Below are 20284 nucleotides of genomic sequence, written 5' to 3'. Positions count from 1 at the left end.
TCACATCCATACAATCTAAAACGATATAATGCGGTAGAATCATGATAGTAGACCAGTATTCTATTTCAGTGCGACTATTATCTTTCCATGTTGACATTAATAATGATAATACTATTTATTCGTACTTAGAATCATGAATCCAATACTCATCAATGGATTTGTCCACCAAGTTGTCAACAATATTCGAAACCTATGAATATGATATTTTTTACATTGTAATTAGGTATATAATGAGATTGTATTCATTTGGTAGTTTCTTTTTATTCCGATGCAAAAGTTTGTTGATTTTGTCAATTCTGCTATTAGTAACTATCATATTGATAGTTCTATGATTCAAAATGTGCAGGGATGCTTGGGTAAGGAAATGAAACCAAATGGCTGGATTTCACTCATATTGAGTAATAGAGAATGTGTAGTATTGCAATTCAATAATGGAGTATTCATGAATCAAGGATTTGTCCTCAATGAGCAGAAAGTGTTGAAAGTGTTTGGAAATCATCAAATTGGTGCTATTTCATATAGATGAAGAACAATCCATAGCAGTAGTAGAAGAAGGAATCGTGGATTTGGATCATGGAAGTCGATTTGAAGGATTGGTATTGACAGAAAACAAGTTTGGAATTCCATTTGGATATGGTGAAATGTATAATGATGATGGATTCTTGGTGTACAAGGGCATAATGATCAATTGGAAACGATTTGGCTATGGAACGAGTTATCATAATAATGGATGTATTGAATATGAAGGATATTGGTGTGATGATAATCGATTTGGAATTGGAAAAGTGTATGATCGATATGGTAAATTAGTGAATGAATGTGAATGGTATAATGGAATTGAATGTGACATTGAATACGAAGGAGATGGAAGCAAATCAATGAATATCGGAATGAAACATTTGAAACTGAGTGACAATTGTGCATTGGTTGATTGGGATGTTTCATTGTTGTATAATTTGGAATCAATTGAAATTGGCAATGACTGTTTTGAATCAGTACAAACATTCGAAATCGATGGATTGAATCGATTGAAAACTATCAAAATCGGAAGCAATTCATTTACTCAGAAAAAGAACAGATGGGGAATTAATGAATCGAAATCATTCCACATATTGAATTGTGAATCATTGGAATCCATTCAAATTGGTGATTATAGTTTCAGTGATTTTGGAGGCGACTTTGAATTACAGAATCTACCACAATTACAATCCATTCAAATTGGCATAATTAGAAGTAGTTCATACAATTTTTGTTATAGTTCATTTGTGATTCGAGGTATTGATATGATATTGAGTATTTGAATAATGCATAAATCTTCTTAATTTGCAATCCATTACAATAGGTTACAATGCATTCCATGAATCATTATCAACAATAATTGAAAGTATAGAATAAATGTGAGTGAAATAATGGATCTAGATCTTCCATCATTACAATCCATTCAACTTGGTTGGAGTTCACTTGAAGGAATAGAAGATGATGGTTCTTGTTCCTTGACAATGCGAAGTAATATTGAAATCATTCAATATGATTGATTATAGATATTCCAAATTTGACATCAATTGACAATTCTGAGGGAAAGAGTTTTCAATATCCCCGTTGGGTGACATTGGAAAGTATTATTATTATTTGAATACTAAAAGTATCTAGATATTCCAAATATTCAAATTGTTAAGTTACATACTGATTTTCGTCGTCCATTCGAGTATGTTCGATCGAAATCTATTTGGAGTATTTCTTAATTTTTATTTTCATTTATAGATGTATCTCCCGTTCTCGCTATTCGTGTCTAAGTGGATTTATATGTAGTGATTTTATGGTTGTTGCTTGCAAAATAATTTCAAATGAATCTAGAAATATGAGATATGTTAAATTATCCTTTATGTAGTATCTATTCCTTCAAACCCACTGTTTATTATTTATCAAACTTGGATCTTAAATGTGAGTTCAATTATAAATATATTTCATTTCGTTTTTTAACTTTTGAAAGTACAGGAAAACAATTCTTCTTCATATTAGTAGTACTAAATGCTGTGATTATGCTGATCATAAAAAGAGGAAGAAATATGTATTGGTTCTGAATATTGTTGACAACTCGGTAGACAAATCCATTGATGAGTATTGGATTCATGATTCTAAGTACGAGTTAATAGTATTATCATTATTAATGTCAACATGGAAAGATAATAGTCGAATTGAAATAGAATACTGGTCTACTATCATGATTCTACCGCATTATATAGTATTAGATTGTATGGATGTGATTATGAAAACAATTCATGATCGATCTCCATCGAGAATGTAGTAATAACGATATTTTCACAGTCAGCAACCCATCGATACCACTCCAATCCATAGGATAGGATATACCATAAGGGATTGAATGCAGAGATCATCGATCTATCAAGAAAATGGCTTTATACCCAAAAAGCTACCCTACTACATTATCAACTACTGCCACTACTGCAAACACAAAACAGCAACTTCTTCATAATACTATATTACAACAAACAACAACCCATCTTCCACTTCCTTTCCATTCACCTTATTTCGGCTCCGACTCCACCCACGCAGAGCTCCGATGCTTCGGAATGAACGTAAATCCCTCCGCCACCGGACCCAAAAACATCTCCGAGATCTTGATCCAGTCCTCCGCTCTTCTGCTCCCCAGCAGCGTCTCCAGCTCGCTCCGCCCCACATACGCCACCGGTCGCTGCTGCATCGTCTGCGGATGCTCCAGCAGTCCGATCGGTACATATCTGCACAGAAACGACAGCCACTCCAGCAGAAATCGCCGCGTGCGATCCACGCCCTGCGCGTCGCTGCCCCAATGCTCCAACCCATAATCGCAGAACCGCTTCACGATCTCCAGACGCTCCCCCGCGGAAATATCCCAATGCCCTACAATGAAACGCCCCGGAAATGCCGACTTCGCTCCTTGATTTCGGTGCAGATCCACGGTTTGATCAGCGCGCCGCGCCCGATCATAATCCCGTCCAAAACGCCGTCTTCCATGCGATTCCAGTAATCCTACCCTTCAATTCCCCGCGGGTTTCCACTTCGTTGTCAAACACATCCCCGTTCCCGATCACCTGTAACCGCGGTAAATCCGCATCCTGACTCTTCGCACACGCCTTAATATACCTATATCTCACTTTCCCCGCGGTTCGACTCCCAATCCGCGCTCTTCGTATACCGCCCTTGCTTCGTCCGCCCATGAATGATCACCCCGCTCACCCGGTTTCCCCGGTTTCCCCGAATCCTCTGCAGCTGCGGCACCAAGCGATGGCTGGTGTTCTCGTGGTCGCCGGTCCGCACTTTCACCATCAGCGGCACGTTTTCCAGGCTCCCCAGCATGCACCGCACGATTCTTTTCAGCCTTCCCACCTTCGTCAGCAGCCCTGCGCCCGCACCGGCCTTTTCGACCGCGTCGATCGGACACCCCGCGTTCAGATCCACGAAGTCGACCGTCCCTTCGCGCCGCAGCAGCTCGCAGACGTACCCTGCGTCCTCCACCTTCCCCGTGGTTATTTGCACGCCGAAGCACTGCTCGCTCGGGTGTCGACGCAGTAACGCCCACTCCGACGCGCAGGAATGAAGCAGATTCCCGCACATCGCCATCTCCGAGCACGTGATGTCCGCACCCAGCTCCACGCAGATCCGACGAAACGGAAGATTCCCCACGGTTGTCAGCGGAGCGATGTAGATTTTCCCGCGGAAATCGAGGGGCGCGCGGTCGGGAGGAAGGATCGGGCCGATGGCTGCGAATGAGCGGGAAGAGGGAGTTTCACGGATGTCGATGCCGGAAGCGTCGATTTCGGGGGTATTTTTGGCATTTTGTTTCCACGAATCGAACTGGAATACGTAGGTTTTCTTTCGGATTTGCAGGGGGATCGAGCGAAACGTGTTCAGCTCGACGTACGGCGTTTGCTCGGCTTGGGGCTTCTCGATGGGCTCGAAGGAGGCAGAAGTGTGCGACATCGCCCATCGGCAATTCAATCCCATGGGACAGTACCCATGTGCGTTCTGTGGTGAATAGGAGAAACCGAGAAGTACCCAAAATGGACATACGGGGCCGATGTCTTCACCGCGGTTTTTCAAAAAGGTGGGAATATCGTGCTCGTATTTGCAGGCGGCTCCATACGGGCAAGGCTCGCCTTTAGCTATGAATTTGCACTGCATATGAGACGATACACACAAGACAACCAGGGTATAGTATTCTTCGCGATTCTTCAGACCCACATCCGTTTTGGATCTCTTTAGCTTGTACTTTTTGGTGGTAGCAGAAGAGGAATTGGATGATTCTGCGGATTTTGAAACAGTGGAGGTCGAATCAAGTGCTAAATATAACAGAAACTGCAAATCGCTTGCAAGTCGGATTCTCTTTGCACGCAAATCTAGGTATCATGAAACAAAACTAATGAAATGCTCTGAACGGAGGTGGATTGTTTCTGAAGCACATTCTTTCGAGACTTCAGTAGATTGCGCTAGATTTTTGGATTGTTTACTCTTTGCGGTAGCTACTCGTTTTCTGCAATCAAAATTAAGAATCGCTCATCTACCTTTGTGCCTTGCTTGTTCCATTATTTACAGCATCGGACTGCTCTCTAGAAACAACACTCTTCTCTTCTCCGTTGTCCATCAAACATAAAAGAAACAAGAGTACAACTAAAAGGTCGTCAGCACTTCACACTTCTGCTTCAACATTCGCGCTTTATGCAAGTTACGCTCGATTCGTCCACACACCGTATCGTAAAACTCCACAGAAATCTCTTTCTACCATTCATCTCCTTTCCACTCTCTCTCGCCTACACTTATTTTCTCCTTCACTGTATAGGTTTTGCCGTCTTTTACGACGATTTCTCCCCGACTTTCTCCCTTCTGGAGACAAACCACCTCAACAAACAGTTTCGCATTTCTCACATAATAACGAACTTCATAGCCGCCTTTCGTTGCTTCCTCTGCATTCAGATCCACGTAGATCGCGTTCCTTGCACCACTGTTTTCATATCCGAAACAACTTCGAATGTCTGCTAATGCATGGCAAGTGTTCGCCAGAACCTGGGAGTAATGACGAAAAAGGATGAATCTACAGTGCAGAAATCTGCAAGTGAATTGCACTGAGCAGAATTGAGCGACGCTACCAACTTCTTGATCAATTGCTTCGCTTGCCGAATCGGAGGCAAATCGATCGGCGTGTCAATGACTGAGAAGAAAACCGGCTTGTCAGAGTATCGGAAATGCATATCACAAAGCTGTACTATCAACACTCTTCACAAGTTGATTACCTGGATTTTGGAGGATAGAACTTTCGATCCAATAACACAAATATCTCCAATCATTAAATGTGGTTTTGCATCCCAATTGGTAAAGCAAAACGGATCTTCCTCTTCCAGAAGAGCTTTTTTGACAAAAACACGTCGATTATACTCTGCGGAGTTATGGCATTCCTCTTCGGGAGGAAATGTCTTTAATCAAGTTGCTTTCCTCAATCCCTACCGAAACTCGAGGCTGATAGACTACCTTGCAACTTGCATCGATAATCGGATTTCGGATATAGTCTAGACATCGAACCAAAGTTGCCTTGTCATCACTCTGTGAAAAAACAGGATACTTTTAAATCGGTTATGAATGTAGAAGCATTTTCAAAATAACTGCCTTGCATTTGATGCTATTCAGATAAGAGGAGACAAAAACAGCCAACAAGAAGCGATATCGTATCAAGCTGTGTATGTTGGCTTTCCACAGGTTCGTCCAACTTGTATTTTTCCTGAATTTCCTGATACATGCAATCAAGATAGCTTCGTATGTAAACCTCCCTTCCTTCCGGTATTTCCTTGTTTCTGAACGTGCTCTCCATCCACTCTTTCAAAACCGAAGCGATTTGCACTCAAACAAACACCAAACAAAAGTTTTTTATTGTTATTCTACAGAAAGTTGCACATAACTTGCCTCATTCTATTCACATCAATCCTGTACTGACTTCCTTCCAGCGACTCCGCTTTCTTCAATGCGTCAAATACACCACTCCTCAAAATATCCTACCATCATCACAATCATGATCACGATCTCCTACCTCATAACTCATCTGTCGCTCCCAATCAAACCTCACCAGATCCATCAGCACTTCCTCCATCCCCTTCATCCTCCTACACCGCTCCCTCGCCCTCACCAGCATCGGATCCTCGCCCCACAGCCACGAAAATCGCTTCTGATCTTTCTCAAACTTTCATTTACCCCCACCCCTTTAACTCCCTACGCTCGACCGAATCGCCTTCTCCGCCTTGGTCCGCACCGTTCTTCGCGTCAGAATCGACCAGATCCGCGTCCACAGCTTTCCCTCATTCCCTTCCTCCGATTCTACCGCAGAATCCACCAATCCCCGCGGCAAATCCGGTCGAAACCACAGCACCAACTGGCGGTACAGCGTGCGCGCCAACACATCTTCGTCGTCCTCGCGGAGCACTTGCCGCAGCGCCGGAAACGCCCCGGAAGCGGTCCAAAACGACCGCGCGAGCGCGCGAAAAGCCGCGGGACAGGCGCAATCGGCCATCCATTCTTCGTATCTACGTGACAAAACCCGATCACCACGACGGAACCTGGCCGGTGAGGAGGTGGAGCAGGCTCAGCCCGAGGCCCCAGCGATCGCAGTGCGCGCCGCGCGGCGGCTTCGACTCCAGCAGGCAAAAAATCGGCGTGTTTTCGAGCGTTGTGAACTGGCCGACGCTGATTTCCCCGTTTTGCGAAATTTCCGCGGTTCCGAAGTCGCTCAGCTTCACCAGCCATTCCCGCCCGTTCACCGCGGGAGTCGAGTATCGGCCCCACGGGAGAGAATACGTGGCGCCGCGCTGGGGCGTTTCGTGGAGCAGAAAATTGGAAAGTTTGACGTCGTAATGAACCAATCCGATCTACGATGAAACGTCCGGCGCAATGAAACGGTTTCATTGGCTGCGAAGAGCGACAAAACCATCTGAAAGAACACGCTGAGCGTCGCGGCGTCGCTCAGATCGCCTGTTCGAAGCACCTGCTCCACGTCACGACGCGTCGCGACCTCGGTTTCCACGAATAAATAGTCGGTCGAAGCGACCAGCGGACGGCTGAAAGGAGGCGGAAAAGAACCGCGGAAAATGCGATAAACCCGCGGGAAATGCGGAGACAGCGAGTGAGACGCGAAGAGCGAGCAGAGGAGCGAAACGCGAAGCTCCTGCCGCGCCACTTCGACGAGATCTATGTGAAAAACCGCGGTTATTGGCACCGTTTTGGCGGAGAGCCTGCAAATCCATCACCGCGAGCGCCCGTTTTTCGCCATTCCACAAATCGGCCTGAAAAACAACCTTGTATCCGCCCTCGCCCAGGACCTCCCCCGCGGTGAATTCTCGCTGGAACTGCGGGAGGGGGATGATAACCGCGGGGGGCGGGCGGAGGAGATGGAGGGAGGCGAGCGTCTGCGCGTTCTGCCAGCGGTCGACGGCCAGTTGGACGACGGGCGAAGCGCGGCGCAGCGCGGCGAGGGAAGCGGGAGAAAGGAAGGGAAGCACGTGATGCAGAAGCGCAATGGGGTGCAAGGGAAACGTGGAAACCGTGGAAACCGTGGAAACCGTGGAAACCGTAGGGGTTGTAGGGATTGTAGGGATTTTGGTAAGAGTGGAAACAGTGGAAACAGTGGAAACAGTAGGGGTTTTGGTAAGAGTAGAAACTCTAGAAACAGTAGAAACCGTGGAAACCGTGGTAAGTGAATGGGGTGGTTGGATGGAATTCGGTGGGGGGATGGATTGAATGGAATTGGTTAGGGTTTTGTTTTGGATTGGGGAGGGACGATTCAAGGGCAGTTCCAATATGCTGGCTCGACGACGCTGCAGTTTCTTCTGGAGCTCGGCTAGACGTCAACGAAGCCAATAGCGAAGCGAACCGAAGCGAGGAAGATCGCCGAGGAACGAAGACGAGTCCAACAAACTCCGATGCGGCGATTCCAAAACACTGCGACCCGGAGACGACCACGCCACCCTCTTGTGAGGCGTGTAGGGAGCTTCGTTGATTGTCTTGTGAGGCGTGTAGGAAGATTGGTGAGTTGTCTTGTGAGGTGTATAGGGAGTTTCATTGACCATCTTGTGAGCACTATAAGGAGTTTCATTGACCATCTTGTGAGCACTGTAAGGAGTTTCATTGACCATCTTGTGAGCACTATAGGGAGTTTCACCAACCATCTTGTGAGCACTGTAAGGAGTTTCATTGACCATCTTGTGAGCATTGTAAGGAGTTTCACCAACCATCTTGTGAGGCGTCTGGATTCTGGACGGCGTGGGGGACATCCACGTGGATTGGTTGGGATTGAGATTGGGTGCGTCGCTGAAATCGGATTGGTCGTCGAGGCTGAGATTGTACCTTCCATTCGCATCGCGGTAGTAGTCCTCGCCCTCGTGGTTCCGCTCGAATTCCTCGCGTCGCAGCTGATGCAGCAGCGTTTCCTCGTCGCTCATCGACTCATTCCGGACCCCCACGCCCCCCACGCCCCCCACCGCCCTCCTCCCAATCGACCCAGGCGACCCAGGCGACCCAGGCGACTCCAGGGAGGCGGAAGGGATTCCTAGAGGTAAAAAAACGCGGCTCGAAGCCCTACGCGAGCCGATGGATCGCTCCTCGCGGACGGACAAACCCGAGCGAACGGCCTGCTCCAGAGACACAAGGCGGTCGATCAGCTCCTGTTTCTTGCCGGTCGACTTGATCTGGTAGTCCTTGCAGAGCTGGCGGAGAGACAGGTAGGAAAGCTCGGAGAGCTCCGAGACGCGCGATTGACTCAATGAGGATGATGTCTCGGTGAGCAGCAACGAAGACGTGTTGAGCGTTGTCTGGGTCCGGGAAGTGTCTTCTGAGGACGTGAGGCGACTGGCTGCTGCGACGCAGCGACGCAGGTTGGTGATGTGGCCACGTGGAATGGAGAGGCGAACCTGCATCCCAAAATAGGAACGACGCAGTCCCAGCTTTACAGCCCACGTGGAGAACGTCGAGATATGGCGCGAAGACCAGTAGCTGGGGAGTTCCACAGAAATGTCACCAACACGCTGATTTTTCTAGCAAAAATCACTCCACGGTCCGAATACAATACGTTTAATGCATTTTGCAAAATTTGGCGGTCTTCTTCGGACGATGATACAAAGATGCTGACCATTCCAGGAACAGGATCTTCCTCGATAATTGCATCATCTGCCACCTACAAATAAACTAGATCGCTCTCACACACATCATCTTCTTCTGATAAGTCAGCAATCGCTGATTTCTTTGTTCTATTTACCTTCGGAGATGCGAATACATTCCCGAACAACGAGGAAGACGAAGTCCCTCCGGAACTTGACGACTGGCTCTTGATTCGCGACGAAATATTGTTTGAACGCTTTCGAAAGGAGACTAATCATCAATTTTTCATACAGATTTCAATCCCACATAATCCTCCAGAATCGTCTTCCTGATCAAAATTCCTGTTCATATCCTTATTCCCACAGCGATTAAGTTCGGATGTAACAAACAGAAAGAAAAGCAAAAATATAGTACATAAACTAACTACTACACACACCTTATTGCGCCTTCTCCTTCTGTGATGTCGTATAATGTGTCAAAGACAACTGGTTATATGGCTGATTAAAATTAAACTCCATATTCATATCCTCCTACACCTCATCATCTCCCTCCAACTCTATACCCTCGATTTGATCATCTCCCGCGTTTTTTCTCCCTCTTCCGAGTCCAGAAGCTGAATCAGCGGATGCGACGGCGCCGAAAGTCCCACATCCAACACCCACTTCGTGCACTCCTGATTCAACTGAAACTCCCGCAACAAGCAGCGTAACGCCCCCTCTACCCATGATTTCCCGCGGGAATCCCTACGCAACGGACGGACTTCGCAGCAGAAGGAAGAGACCACGGAGAGAGCGATTTCCGCGGGGAGAAAAGCAGCGTACTGAATGAGAAAAGGAGAAAAGAAATGAATACGTCGGAATCGAGAAGAAGCCGATCGCAGAGATCCATACAGCGAAAGAAGAGATCAAAAGGAACCGAAGATTGACCTGATTGACCCGATTGACCCATGTGCATTGCGAGTTGACTCATGATTTGACCAGAATTTTGACCCATGATTTGACCGGAGTTTTGACCCATGATTTGACCTCTTATGTCATTTCGACTCTCCGAATTCGCATGGTTCTGCACACTCTGCACACTCGACCCATCCAAACTCTGCTGGCTTTGGAGTCGGTGGAGGAAGAACAGAACCCAGTCAGGCAGAGTGGCAATGAGCAAATGCCACTCCAACGTCCCGACCACTCTCTGCTCTAACAGCTGCAACTCGAGCTTGGTACAGCTCTGGCCAGTGGCTTGAATCAGTGTGGCAAGATTAATCGACACTGGCTCCTATGAATCACGATAAAAACAAACAATATTACGCAAAGCTTTGTGGAAAGAAGCACGCAGACAGCTCCCAGTGTTTGAAATTCACTGCGCTTGGTGGTATAGACTTGAGACAGGTAACGATCCAAAATCGATACAGCGATATGGAACGTTACTCGGTGCAAGGAGTAATTATAGCACAATTCAGACATCCAATCAACTAGAATCGCTCGCATACCCTTTGTGATAAACTGCTGATCCTTCAATTCCAATTTGATATGGGCATATTTCTCGGTGCGCTTTAAAAATCCCAGAAACCCATTTATCTCCCTCTCCTCAATTTCATTGTCATTCTGGTACAGATCCGGCTTCACAGGAGAGGGTCTCTGGATCTTCTGCCTCTTGGACTCAAAAAGCGGAGTATCCATCACATCTACATGTTCGCATTTTCTTTCCCTTGGCTACCCCATCAGTTCCACAAACAGAAAGGCTTACTCTAGATACAACCTTTCCCGCAGGCAATAATTCGCTTTCACAGTTGACAATTTCACGATCCTCCATTTCCAACCAAATGCTCTGTGATGAGAAAGAAAACGTGAATCTAGAGAGAAAGCCCGCTTAAATTGCCTCGAACTTTTGCCTCCATTTCTTTGCCACCAATTTCTTTTTGTCTCTTTATTCGTGTATAGGGTCTTATCCACAAATTCAGAATAGCCTCTACAACTCATCTAAATATAATAATTTCCAATATCCCAATGATAGACCCACCATGATTCATCCTTGTCCAATTTGTTATCCAACAAACACAACACAACATAATTCACAATTCACAATTCACAGTCCAACAAAAACACGCCATTATTCCTCCTTCCCGCCCATCTTCTCTCGACACAACTCGCATCGATGTCTCCCTACAATTTAACCTCGCTTCTCGCTCCTACCCGCCTTAAACGCCTGCAATCGATGCACCACGGTCTGCTTCCACTCCACTCCGTGCTCACATCGCCACCACACAATTTTGTCGCTCGTCCCGCTCACTTCATCCGGCGAAAGCGCGCCATTCTTCGCCGAATTCCATTCCTTCGCCACCGCGGGACACAGCTCCGACAGGCTTTTCTCATCGTGCAGCAATTCCTTGCAGAACGGACACTCGCCGTGCCGTTTGGTTCGGTAAAAAACGCTGCTTTTCCACTCATGCGCCGGGTTTTTCGCGCATTTCCACCACACTTTCCCGCGGTAATTCGACAGAACGTCGCTGGGGGTGAGGAGACCGTTGCGCGCGTAGTTCCACTGCGCTGCGATGTCGGGAAAGAGCGCAGCGAGCGAGTTGGTGGAATTGACCGAAGCGTTTCGACAGAAGGGACACGAAGTGTGAGATCCATTGCGATCTTGAGGCGCCATTAAATATTGGTGTTTGGGGTTATTAGGGCATTGCCACCAGACATCGCGAGTTGAAAAACAAGTTATCTTGTCAGGAGTCAAATCTCCATTCTTCTCTTTCATCCACTCTTTGATATATTCAGGGTGACGCGAAGCTAGACTATTTGTGACGGAGACAAGTTTCCCGCTGCAAAACAGGCAAACAACTGAACATGACGAACAACTCGAAAGCTTACAATCTTTTCGACGTTTGTAGGATCGTATTCTCAACTCAATATCACTTTCCCATACATGATCGGGTCCTTTGGGGCAAAACCACTTAATTACAGTCTTGGAGTCGATACACGGTTTATTTACAATAGGCAATGAATCAGGATGGACGTGACTATATAAAACAGGGTAAGTTTCTTTAAAGTTGACAATCTTGGAAAATGCTCGATTCAGAAGAGAGTACTCCCCTTTCACCATCGTGGAGACTCCCTTTGAAAACAAACGAAACATTTCTTCCTCAAACAAAAAAATATAAAACTTAATCACCTATCGAGTTTTGTCTGCTGATCTTTAAAGACTGCCCGCCTTCCCTGACTGGATGATTCTCAGAGAAAAGATCCGGGCTTGGTTCTTCCATAGAAAGGGAACGCTGTTTCAAAACGCGACCATCCTTTTTATCCAATAAAAACGATGTGTAGCTACTGCGAAGCAATAACTGCCGTACCTAATCATCAACTCAACTACACGACTTCACATTTTCTAGTAATTTAGTTTCGAAATATAACAGTTCGGACACATCTTCTACATAAGGCAATACGAAATCAGCTTTCCACCCACATTGCTTGCGAGTGTCCTCAACAGCATCACTAATATGCTTCTGAATACTATCATAATTTACGGAGAAAGATGATCCCTTATCTCGTGGATTTATCGCAGCTTTCTGTAATTAAAAACGGATATAAAATATTACTCTTGGGTCCTGTGGCAATGAATAAAAGTCATGATAAGCAGAGTTTACCTCATTCGAAGCTACTCCAAGTTTTGTAGGAATTTCGACTGCTTCGTACTGTCTAGAGTGTAAAAAAGGCGAACAGGTAAATACATTTTGTTCGAAACCGCAGTTGCTTGTGAATTGAAACAAGTCTCCTTCGAAGGGATTACTTCCATGGAAATTGAACCGCTACAAAAAATAGGGCCCATCCCAAGTAAAAATGGTAGAATTGAAAAAAGAGATTAAAACAAACACCGCCTTTATCTGTGCATCTCATCATATGCTTTCAAGATTTCGGTATATTCCTTATACCAAATCGGAATCTTCTCAAGCTGCTTAATCTCATAATCCACTAAGCTAATCTTCAAAATGATCCACTGATCGCCGTAGAATCAAGAAAACAGAAACAATTAAAAACAGAAACACAAGAAAAAAACACAAACAAAATTGGATATATAAGGAACACTAAAACAAGATGCAGGCAATTCCTTCTCAATCTTCTCCACAACCGCCATCGAAATCATCACAGAACAATCACGTGCACCCCGACTCATCGCAAACGCTTCCAGCTCCGCCTTCCCCGTCATGTGATTCTTCCAATTATTATATCGATCCAGCGCCATGGATTCATTCCAATCGCTTCGATTCTATGTCCAAACTCTCCGTTTCTCCCACCTGAACGCGCAGCAGATCGTTCAGCACGCCACTTCGCTGAAACGCCAACGTGATCAAAACAGAAATCGCGGTTTCCTTCGTCAAAACCGCGGGAAGAGCGAGCTCCAGCTCCCTCGCGAAAGACTTGATCGCAGAGCTATCGATCGGGAGTGGAATCGTGGAAACCTGGCATTTTTGGCCATCAAGAAAGCAAGTGAGATTGTTTTGGGGCGTTTCAAAGAGATGAAGGATCGACTGAAACTGCCCAATTGCTGAAGAAAAAAGCTGCACAGGGCAATAGGAGGAAATGGAGGAGATTTTGCCCGTGCGAAGTTTTTGGAACTGTTGGATGCAAAAGCGGCAATGATCGATTTCGATGGGATGGGTGGGATGGCTCTATGAAGCAAGTGGACAGAAAGTACACGGGGAGAGAACCCCATTTTGGCTTGATTTCGAACGTGAACGTCGCAGAATGAACGCTGGGAATGGACATGGCATTCTCGACTAAAAAGCTCCAGTCTTGGATAAGCTGCAGAGGTAAAATAGAGAGATTTGCATTCTAATAAAAACGTAAAAAATATGATACAGCGTTTTTCTGCTCTGAAAGAAGTGCTTCAGGATTCTTTCTTAAAATAATATATTCTTCTTAATGAAACATCGATAACCGATATGTTCTAGGAACATAGACACGACTTGCTCCAAGAAGGTTAATCATCTCTGCATTGGCAATTTGCTCATCATCACTTGGCACAGAACACACTTTCTAATGAAAAATATACAGAATATCTACTTTTGGCACACGTAGCACAAAACCTTGAAATGATTCATCGTTTCCTATGTATTTGTATACGCGATGGGCAGCTCCCTCTCCCTAAAAAATAAAAACATTGAAAACTCCCTAAACAATAAAACTCCACTGTGAGTTTGAAAAAACAAGTTCCATTTTCATATTAATATAAATGAGCAATATTAGTAAAGCAGAAAAGTAAAAAAGTAATAATAGAATGGAATTGAATGTGCCTACCTCAAAGAACAAGTAATAATGATGTTTTCCAACTCCAGCATTCGTACTAAAGTAATGGCCAGTGCTTCCAAACAGTTTGGCACTCCTTCTCGAATAGAGCCACGATGAAACATTATTTCTAATTTGAATTATAATCGATTAGAAAACAACTATAATACGAAGGAAAACACTCTCTTAAATCAATAGGTAATATGGACGAGCTTTACCAGAAGAATTGTTGAAACAAAATAGTATTGGCTACGTTGTCTAGTATGATTTGCCCATGCAATCTAGGAGTTATATGCTTCTATCTCTATTGCCCCTAAAACAATGATATTGTATAGAACGGATTCAGTAATATTACCATTATTCTTTAAATGATAACAAACTATTAAAACACATATTAAGTAAAAAACGTGTATACTAGTTTATTCTGCTCTTTAAAGAAATACTACAGGAAATTACTAAATACTAGTGCTGAAACAAAGAATTCTTCGATAAACGTTATTTATACGAAGATCCCTAAATGATCCATTGATCATGTGAACCAAAATCTCAAAGGAAATCTCAAAATAAAGGCAAGGTTGCAAAAAGGAATAGTGGAGAATGTAAAGAAAATAAACTACGAGAAGTGAATGCATTTAAGGGTCATAGAGAAAGAGATATGTGAATCATATAGTTTAACGCAGTCTCATGCTATCAACATCACAAATTGCTTTGCAAAACTGGAAGAGGTGAAATCATATTCTCTCACACATAACTATTAAATACTCCATAGCTAATTATTATAAAATACTAGTTACTACTATAATAATACTTAGATATCCCTCAATCCACTATACTGTACAACTTTCCAAATAAACTAAAATTATAAAAAATTATAAAAGCTAATAGATTTAGAAAAAACAGAATTACATAACATTATGAAACATAAGACAGTAAAGTATAAAGAACTGTTAACTTAAACACATTCAGCAAGCTTGAAATACATATGTCAAGAGTCAACAATAACAAATTCACAACCTACTAGAAATAGATCCAAATATTGGACCTTAAAGAAATCAATAAATCATCATATCCCAGATTAAATTATTTAGGAACACAAAAGAGTCATAAAATGAATTATTTTCTTATACTACAGTTTAAGGATAATGAAAACTCGACTATTTAGAATCGATTAATGTTAGATTTGAGAGATCTACATCATATCATTTCATATTATTCCTATTATTACTTCGCATTAGCAATGAACATTAATCATTATTTTTTCTGCCACCAAATGTTTATTAGCCGAGTTGAATGGATGGTAATGATAAAAGATCTACATCAATCATTTCATTCAAATTCATTCATTCAATCATTCAATCAATGGATTGAAGAGCCTTTCTATTCTTCTCAGTATTATTGAGTGTGAATGATGAATTGATTCTTTACGATATTCAACATCCATTTGCATTTTGAATCAGCTATCTTTCATCCATTGATCCATTGATTGATTGAGTGAATGAGTGAATGAGTGAATGGTTTGTGTGATATTGAAGAATACGACATTCCATCCAAATATCGAATTGTAAAACCATGATTGATATTACTACTAACTACAACTATCAAGTATCAAACACATCCGATTTGATTCCATTATTATCAAATTGATAAATCCATGTTTTGTGACTCATTGATAAACAAACAAACAAACAAATGATAGTTGGATTGATTGAATGGTGAATCCAATATGATTTCCAATGCTATTCATTCGGATTCTATTCTATTCTATTCTATTCTATTCTATTCTATGTATACAATGATCTATTCCTATTCAATAAGTCAAAATCAATATCCTAATTCAATATCAATCATTGTATAGTATTGTATTGTATTGTATTATCTACCGATTTAACAATGGATTCACAAATGTGAATAATCATCCAATATCAATCGATTCCAACCATTCCATTGTGTCACTAGCAAATCCAATCTTATTATTCATGATGAATATGATTATGATTATTCGAAGCAAGCAGTTTCCTATCAATATTGAACAAATCCTAGTTCAAACCTATTCAAACCATCATTTCTATATTATTATTATTATTATTGGTAGATTGGATTCATCATTTGTGAATGTTCAATATGTGATCATTGGGTCATTGGTAATAATAATAATAATGATGATGATAATGATCGAAAACAATGATTGATTGATTGATTGAAACAACAATCATAATTCAGTATCATTGTTAAAATGGTAAAGAAGAACATCATAATAATCAGGTAGGATTGATATTTTGATAATTTATAGAATCATGAATTGTGATCAAGAATCGGTTTGAAACAAACAAACAAACAAACAATGGAAATATTCCTAAACAATGACGAATCACTAAACAAATCAAATCAAATCAAAATTAGAGATTTACTCATCGATTATGACAAGATCAGCGAGAATGGAAGAAACATCTATGAATCAAATCAAATCAATCATACTATACTCGAAATTGATTTCGATCGAACTTTTTGGAATGAACCAGGTAGATCAACATTTCGAAGATTTGGAATATCTAAATACTATCAATATTCAATATTCAAAAATACTTTCCAATGTCACTACATAAGGAAAATAGAAACTGTATTGTACAGAAGTTATTGATGTTAGATTTGGAAGATCTACAAAACAAATCATAACCAATCAATTCATTATTACTTCGAAGTCTCAATGAAGTCGGATTATCCCTTTTTCCAACAAGTGCATTACAACCGAGTTGAATGGATTGTAATGATGGAAGATCTACATCAATCATTTCATTCGAATTCATTCAATACTTTCAAGTATTGTCGATTTGGAATCAGTGAATGCAAGATCACCTAATGTAATGGATTGTAGATTTGGAAGATCTATGCATTATTCAAATATTCAATATCATATCAATACCTTGAATCACAAATGAGCTTAAGCAGAAATTTCCTGAATAACTTCCAATTGTACCAATTTCTATAGATTGTAGTTGTGGTAGATTCTTCAATTCAAAGTCGCCAGCAAAATCACTAAAACTCCATTCACCAATTTGAATGGATTCCAATGATTCACAATTCAATATGTGGAATGATTTCGAATTGCTACATCGTCGGACAGCTTCGGTATAACAATAATTTATCTTATTCCGCTCGGCTTGTTTCACTTGAGTAAACGAATTGCTTCCGATTTTGATCGTTTTCAATCGATTCAATCCATCGATTTTGAATTTTTTCACTGATCCAAAACATTCATTGCCGATTTCGATAGATCGTAGCCACTCGAATCGATTCAGATCCAATGCATTCAAATCGTTACAGCAATTCGATGAAATCTTCAAATCGGTCACTTGCAAACTCACATCGGTCCATTTTGTAGATCCAGTGACGCTGAATCGAAGAGGAGCAGGTTCTTCGCGTTTTGGAACAGGAGCAGGAACAAAAACAGAAACATAAGCAGGAGCAGGAGCAGGAGCAGGAGCAGGCACAGGCATCGGAGCGGGTTTGGGTTTGGGTTTTAGAGTTGTGGATCGAGTGTACCATCCATCATACAGATCTCTTCCACTCACTTCCACTCCATCTTTCCATTCCACTTCGCGAGTAGCAATCCGAGTTTCTTCATCGATCCAGTATCCTCGACCATTTCGAAGAAACGATTCTTTCGATTCATCATAAACGAATTCACCCACATAGAGGGGAATTCGATTCGAAGCGATGGTGTTGTTACCGTTTCGCTTGAACTCGATCATAATGCTTCCCTCGATCTTGCGGATGATCTCCACCAGCTTGTTCCCCTTCCACATCCCTTCAAGCAGCATGGCACCCGTTTTATCGTCATACGCGATGCCCCATCCTTCTCGTTCTCGCTTCTCATTAAATTCACCGTGATAAATCAGGTGATCACTCGCATGCGAATAGATTTCCATTCGTTCGCCTCGGACATGGTTTATTATACGATGAAAATCGTGCTGATCCAGAATTTCGTCAAATGATTGGACAAAAGCGACACGTCCATTATCAAATCGCGTAAAGTCACCGATTTCGCTCCCGTTCGCATCCACCTCGTAATACATCTTCAGTATGCCATTTTGGAATAGGCAAACCTTCCCAGCTCTCGTCAACGTGTATTCAGCCTCGTGATCGCCTTGATAATATTGGAGGCTATACTTGCAGCCTCCAATAGTGATTTCCTTTGCTTCACCAAGCGTTATGTAACCGTCCAGGAGAAATTCGCTTCCCTTAAGTTCTTCCATTCTACCTATTTATTATCACATATCCTTAGCCTCTACTCTTTGAATTTGTAATTTATAGCCAAATATAAAGAATTTATGAAGAAAACAGAGAGATCAGTTTATTTCCTTACACCTAAGTATTCTTCATATTTAAAAATTATGATAGAGTGCTACCATATACACATTGGATCCAAGATTTCCAAGTGAAGTACTCACTTGTGTTTCGCATCATTTTGTTCACATTTTTGTGGTTGAAATAGTTCGGAGGTATAGATATTTATAATAATAATATCAGGATTGTTTGGAAACACTCAAAATGGAAAAGTCCATTTTGTTGTCTACTATGTCTGTATAGGTTGTATATTTATGATATCATAGTGAAATCGTGTTATGAAGCAAGGATTTGGTTGCTCACTCCACTTTGTCTAAATAGTCTATATTATCATTATTATTATTATTATTATTATTATTTCGATAATCCAATCTATCCATCCATGATTCTAGCCAAATCATTTTGACTTGGGAATGGTTGGGTTTGAAAGCAATTCAAACTAGTAAAACTAGTAAAACTAGTAAATCAAATCGGATGGAATGGAAATTGGTTTTGATCCAGTGATTTTCACACAAAGAACCTATCTTCACACATCGTTAACCATTCACTCCATTTTCTATCATTTCCTTATCCTAAACCAACCAACTAACTCTAAATACACTTTCTTTCTTTCTATCTTTCTATCTTTGTTTCAACTATCAACTCACAGCACTCTATTATTATTATCAACTAGAGTCGTTTGGTTCCTCGTTCTGGATTATTCTGTTCATGTTTCTAAATCATTCCAACACCCTACACACTCTAAATCTACATTTTCCTTCCTTCCTTCCTAAACACATTTTCGATTCTCATTCAAATCCTACAACGCTTCAACCATTCCACATCTCTACAATTCCATCCATCCATCTTCCAAACCAAACACCGCAACCATTTCTCTCTCTTTCTTTCTCTCAGCAACTGTCAAATCGGTCTGGATCGTGGAAACGTGGAAACATCGCGACCCACGGCGCACCAGGCGTGATCGACGAGGTGGGCGCGGATGAGCGCGCCGGTCACGTCGTAGGCGAAGAGGAAGCGGAAGCGGAGGCGGAGGCGGAGGCGGAGGGGCTGTGTGACGGAGACCACGGTGGCGTTCTGCGCCCAGTTGGACAGGAAGAGATCCAGAGAGCCCGGTCGACTCTGCACACCTTCGTAGGGAGCCACGGACCCCACCCCATCGCCCACCAGATTCCTGCTCACTCACACCCACACCCACACCCACACCCAGAGCGAACCGGTGAGCGAGGAGGTTGGCTCGCCGTCCACCACCAACACCCAACGAATTCCGACGTGGCCATCGTGGACACTCCGAATTGCCTGCCCATCCACTCGGCACTGCCCACTTCGCTCGGGACGCACTCCAGCGTGTAGGAAGTCGCGGGGATCCCACCCTCCAACACGTCCCACACATCGCGTCCCGCGGGGAACCAGACGGTTCGGCGGAAGGAGGAAGGAGGAAGGGAAGGAGGAAGTGGCGGGAGCGCGAAGCTCGCACGTGGCGGTGCAGAGATCATGGAAGGATCCGGTAATCGCCATCGCACAGTCCCACTCAATGC

At 43.0% G+C, this 20284-nt stretch overlaps 5 protein-coding genes; all 5 read right to left on the bottom strand.

Moving 5' to 3' along the window:
* Nucleotides 1-2518: 2518 nt before the first annotated feature.
* GSBLH_T00002445001 (uncharacterized protein) lies at nucleotides 2519-4182 on the bottom strand (the record flags this gene model as incomplete). XM_013041457.1 has 4 exons in its annotated part: nucleotides 2519-2901; nucleotides 2931-3030; nucleotides 3060-3144; nucleotides 3173-4182. 4 exons carry the CDS (start codon nucleotides 4180-4182, stop codon nucleotides 2546-2548), a joined length of 1551 nt encoding a protein of 516 aa, XP_012896911.1. The 3' UTR covers nucleotides 2519-2545.
* Nucleotides 4183-6584: 2402 nt separating this feature from the next.
* Nucleotides 6585-6970, bottom strand: GSBLH_T00006518001 (uncharacterized protein; the record flags this gene model as incomplete). Its single annotated transcript, XM_013041456.1, has 2 exons — nucleotides 6585-6908; nucleotides 6968-6970. 2 exons carry the CDS (start codon nucleotides 6968-6970, stop codon nucleotides 6585-6587), a joined length of 327 nt encoding a protein of 108 aa, XP_012896910.1.
* Nucleotides 6971-10370: 3400 nt separating this feature from the next.
* Nucleotides 10371-10613, bottom strand: GSBLH_T00002444001 (uncharacterized protein; the record flags this gene model as incomplete). The annotated part of the gene is made up of 1 exon (XM_013041455.1): nucleotides 10371-10613. One exon carries the CDS (start codon nucleotides 10611-10613, stop codon nucleotides 10371-10373), a length of 243 nt encoding a protein of 80 aa, XP_012896909.1.
* A 574-nt stretch (nucleotides 10614-11187) lies between these two features.
* On the bottom strand, nucleotides 11188-11778 carry GSBLH_T00002443001 (uncharacterized protein; the record flags this gene model as incomplete). XM_013041454.1 has 2 exons in its annotated part: nucleotides 11188-11288; nucleotides 11319-11778. 2 exons carry the CDS (start codon nucleotides 11776-11778, stop codon nucleotides 11236-11238), a joined length of 513 nt encoding a protein of 170 aa, XP_012896908.1. The 3' UTR covers nucleotides 11188-11235.
* Nucleotides 11779-13366: 1588 nt separating this feature from the next.
* On the bottom strand, nucleotides 13367-13833 carry GSBLH_T00006517001 (uncharacterized protein; the record flags this gene model as incomplete). The annotated part of the gene is made up of 2 exons (XM_013041453.1): nucleotides 13367-13789; nucleotides 13816-13833. The coding sequence occupies 2 exons, from the start codon at nucleotides 13831-13833 to the stop codon at nucleotides 13367-13369; spliced, it is 441 nt and encodes a 146-aa protein (XP_012896907.1).
* Between the last annotated feature and the right edge of the window lie 6451 nt (nucleotides 13834-20284).

This window comes from Blastocystis hominis (genome assembly GCF_000151665.1).
Source record: "Blastocystis hominis, Singapore isolate B (sub-type 7) whole genome shotgun sequence assembly, scaffold_20".
NCBI classification, from domain to species: domain Eukaryota; class Bigyra; order Opalinata; family Blastocystidae; genus Blastocystis; species Blastocystis hominis.
Note: the sequence above shows the minus strand (reverse complement) of the source record. Positions and strands in the feature narration are given on the sequence as shown.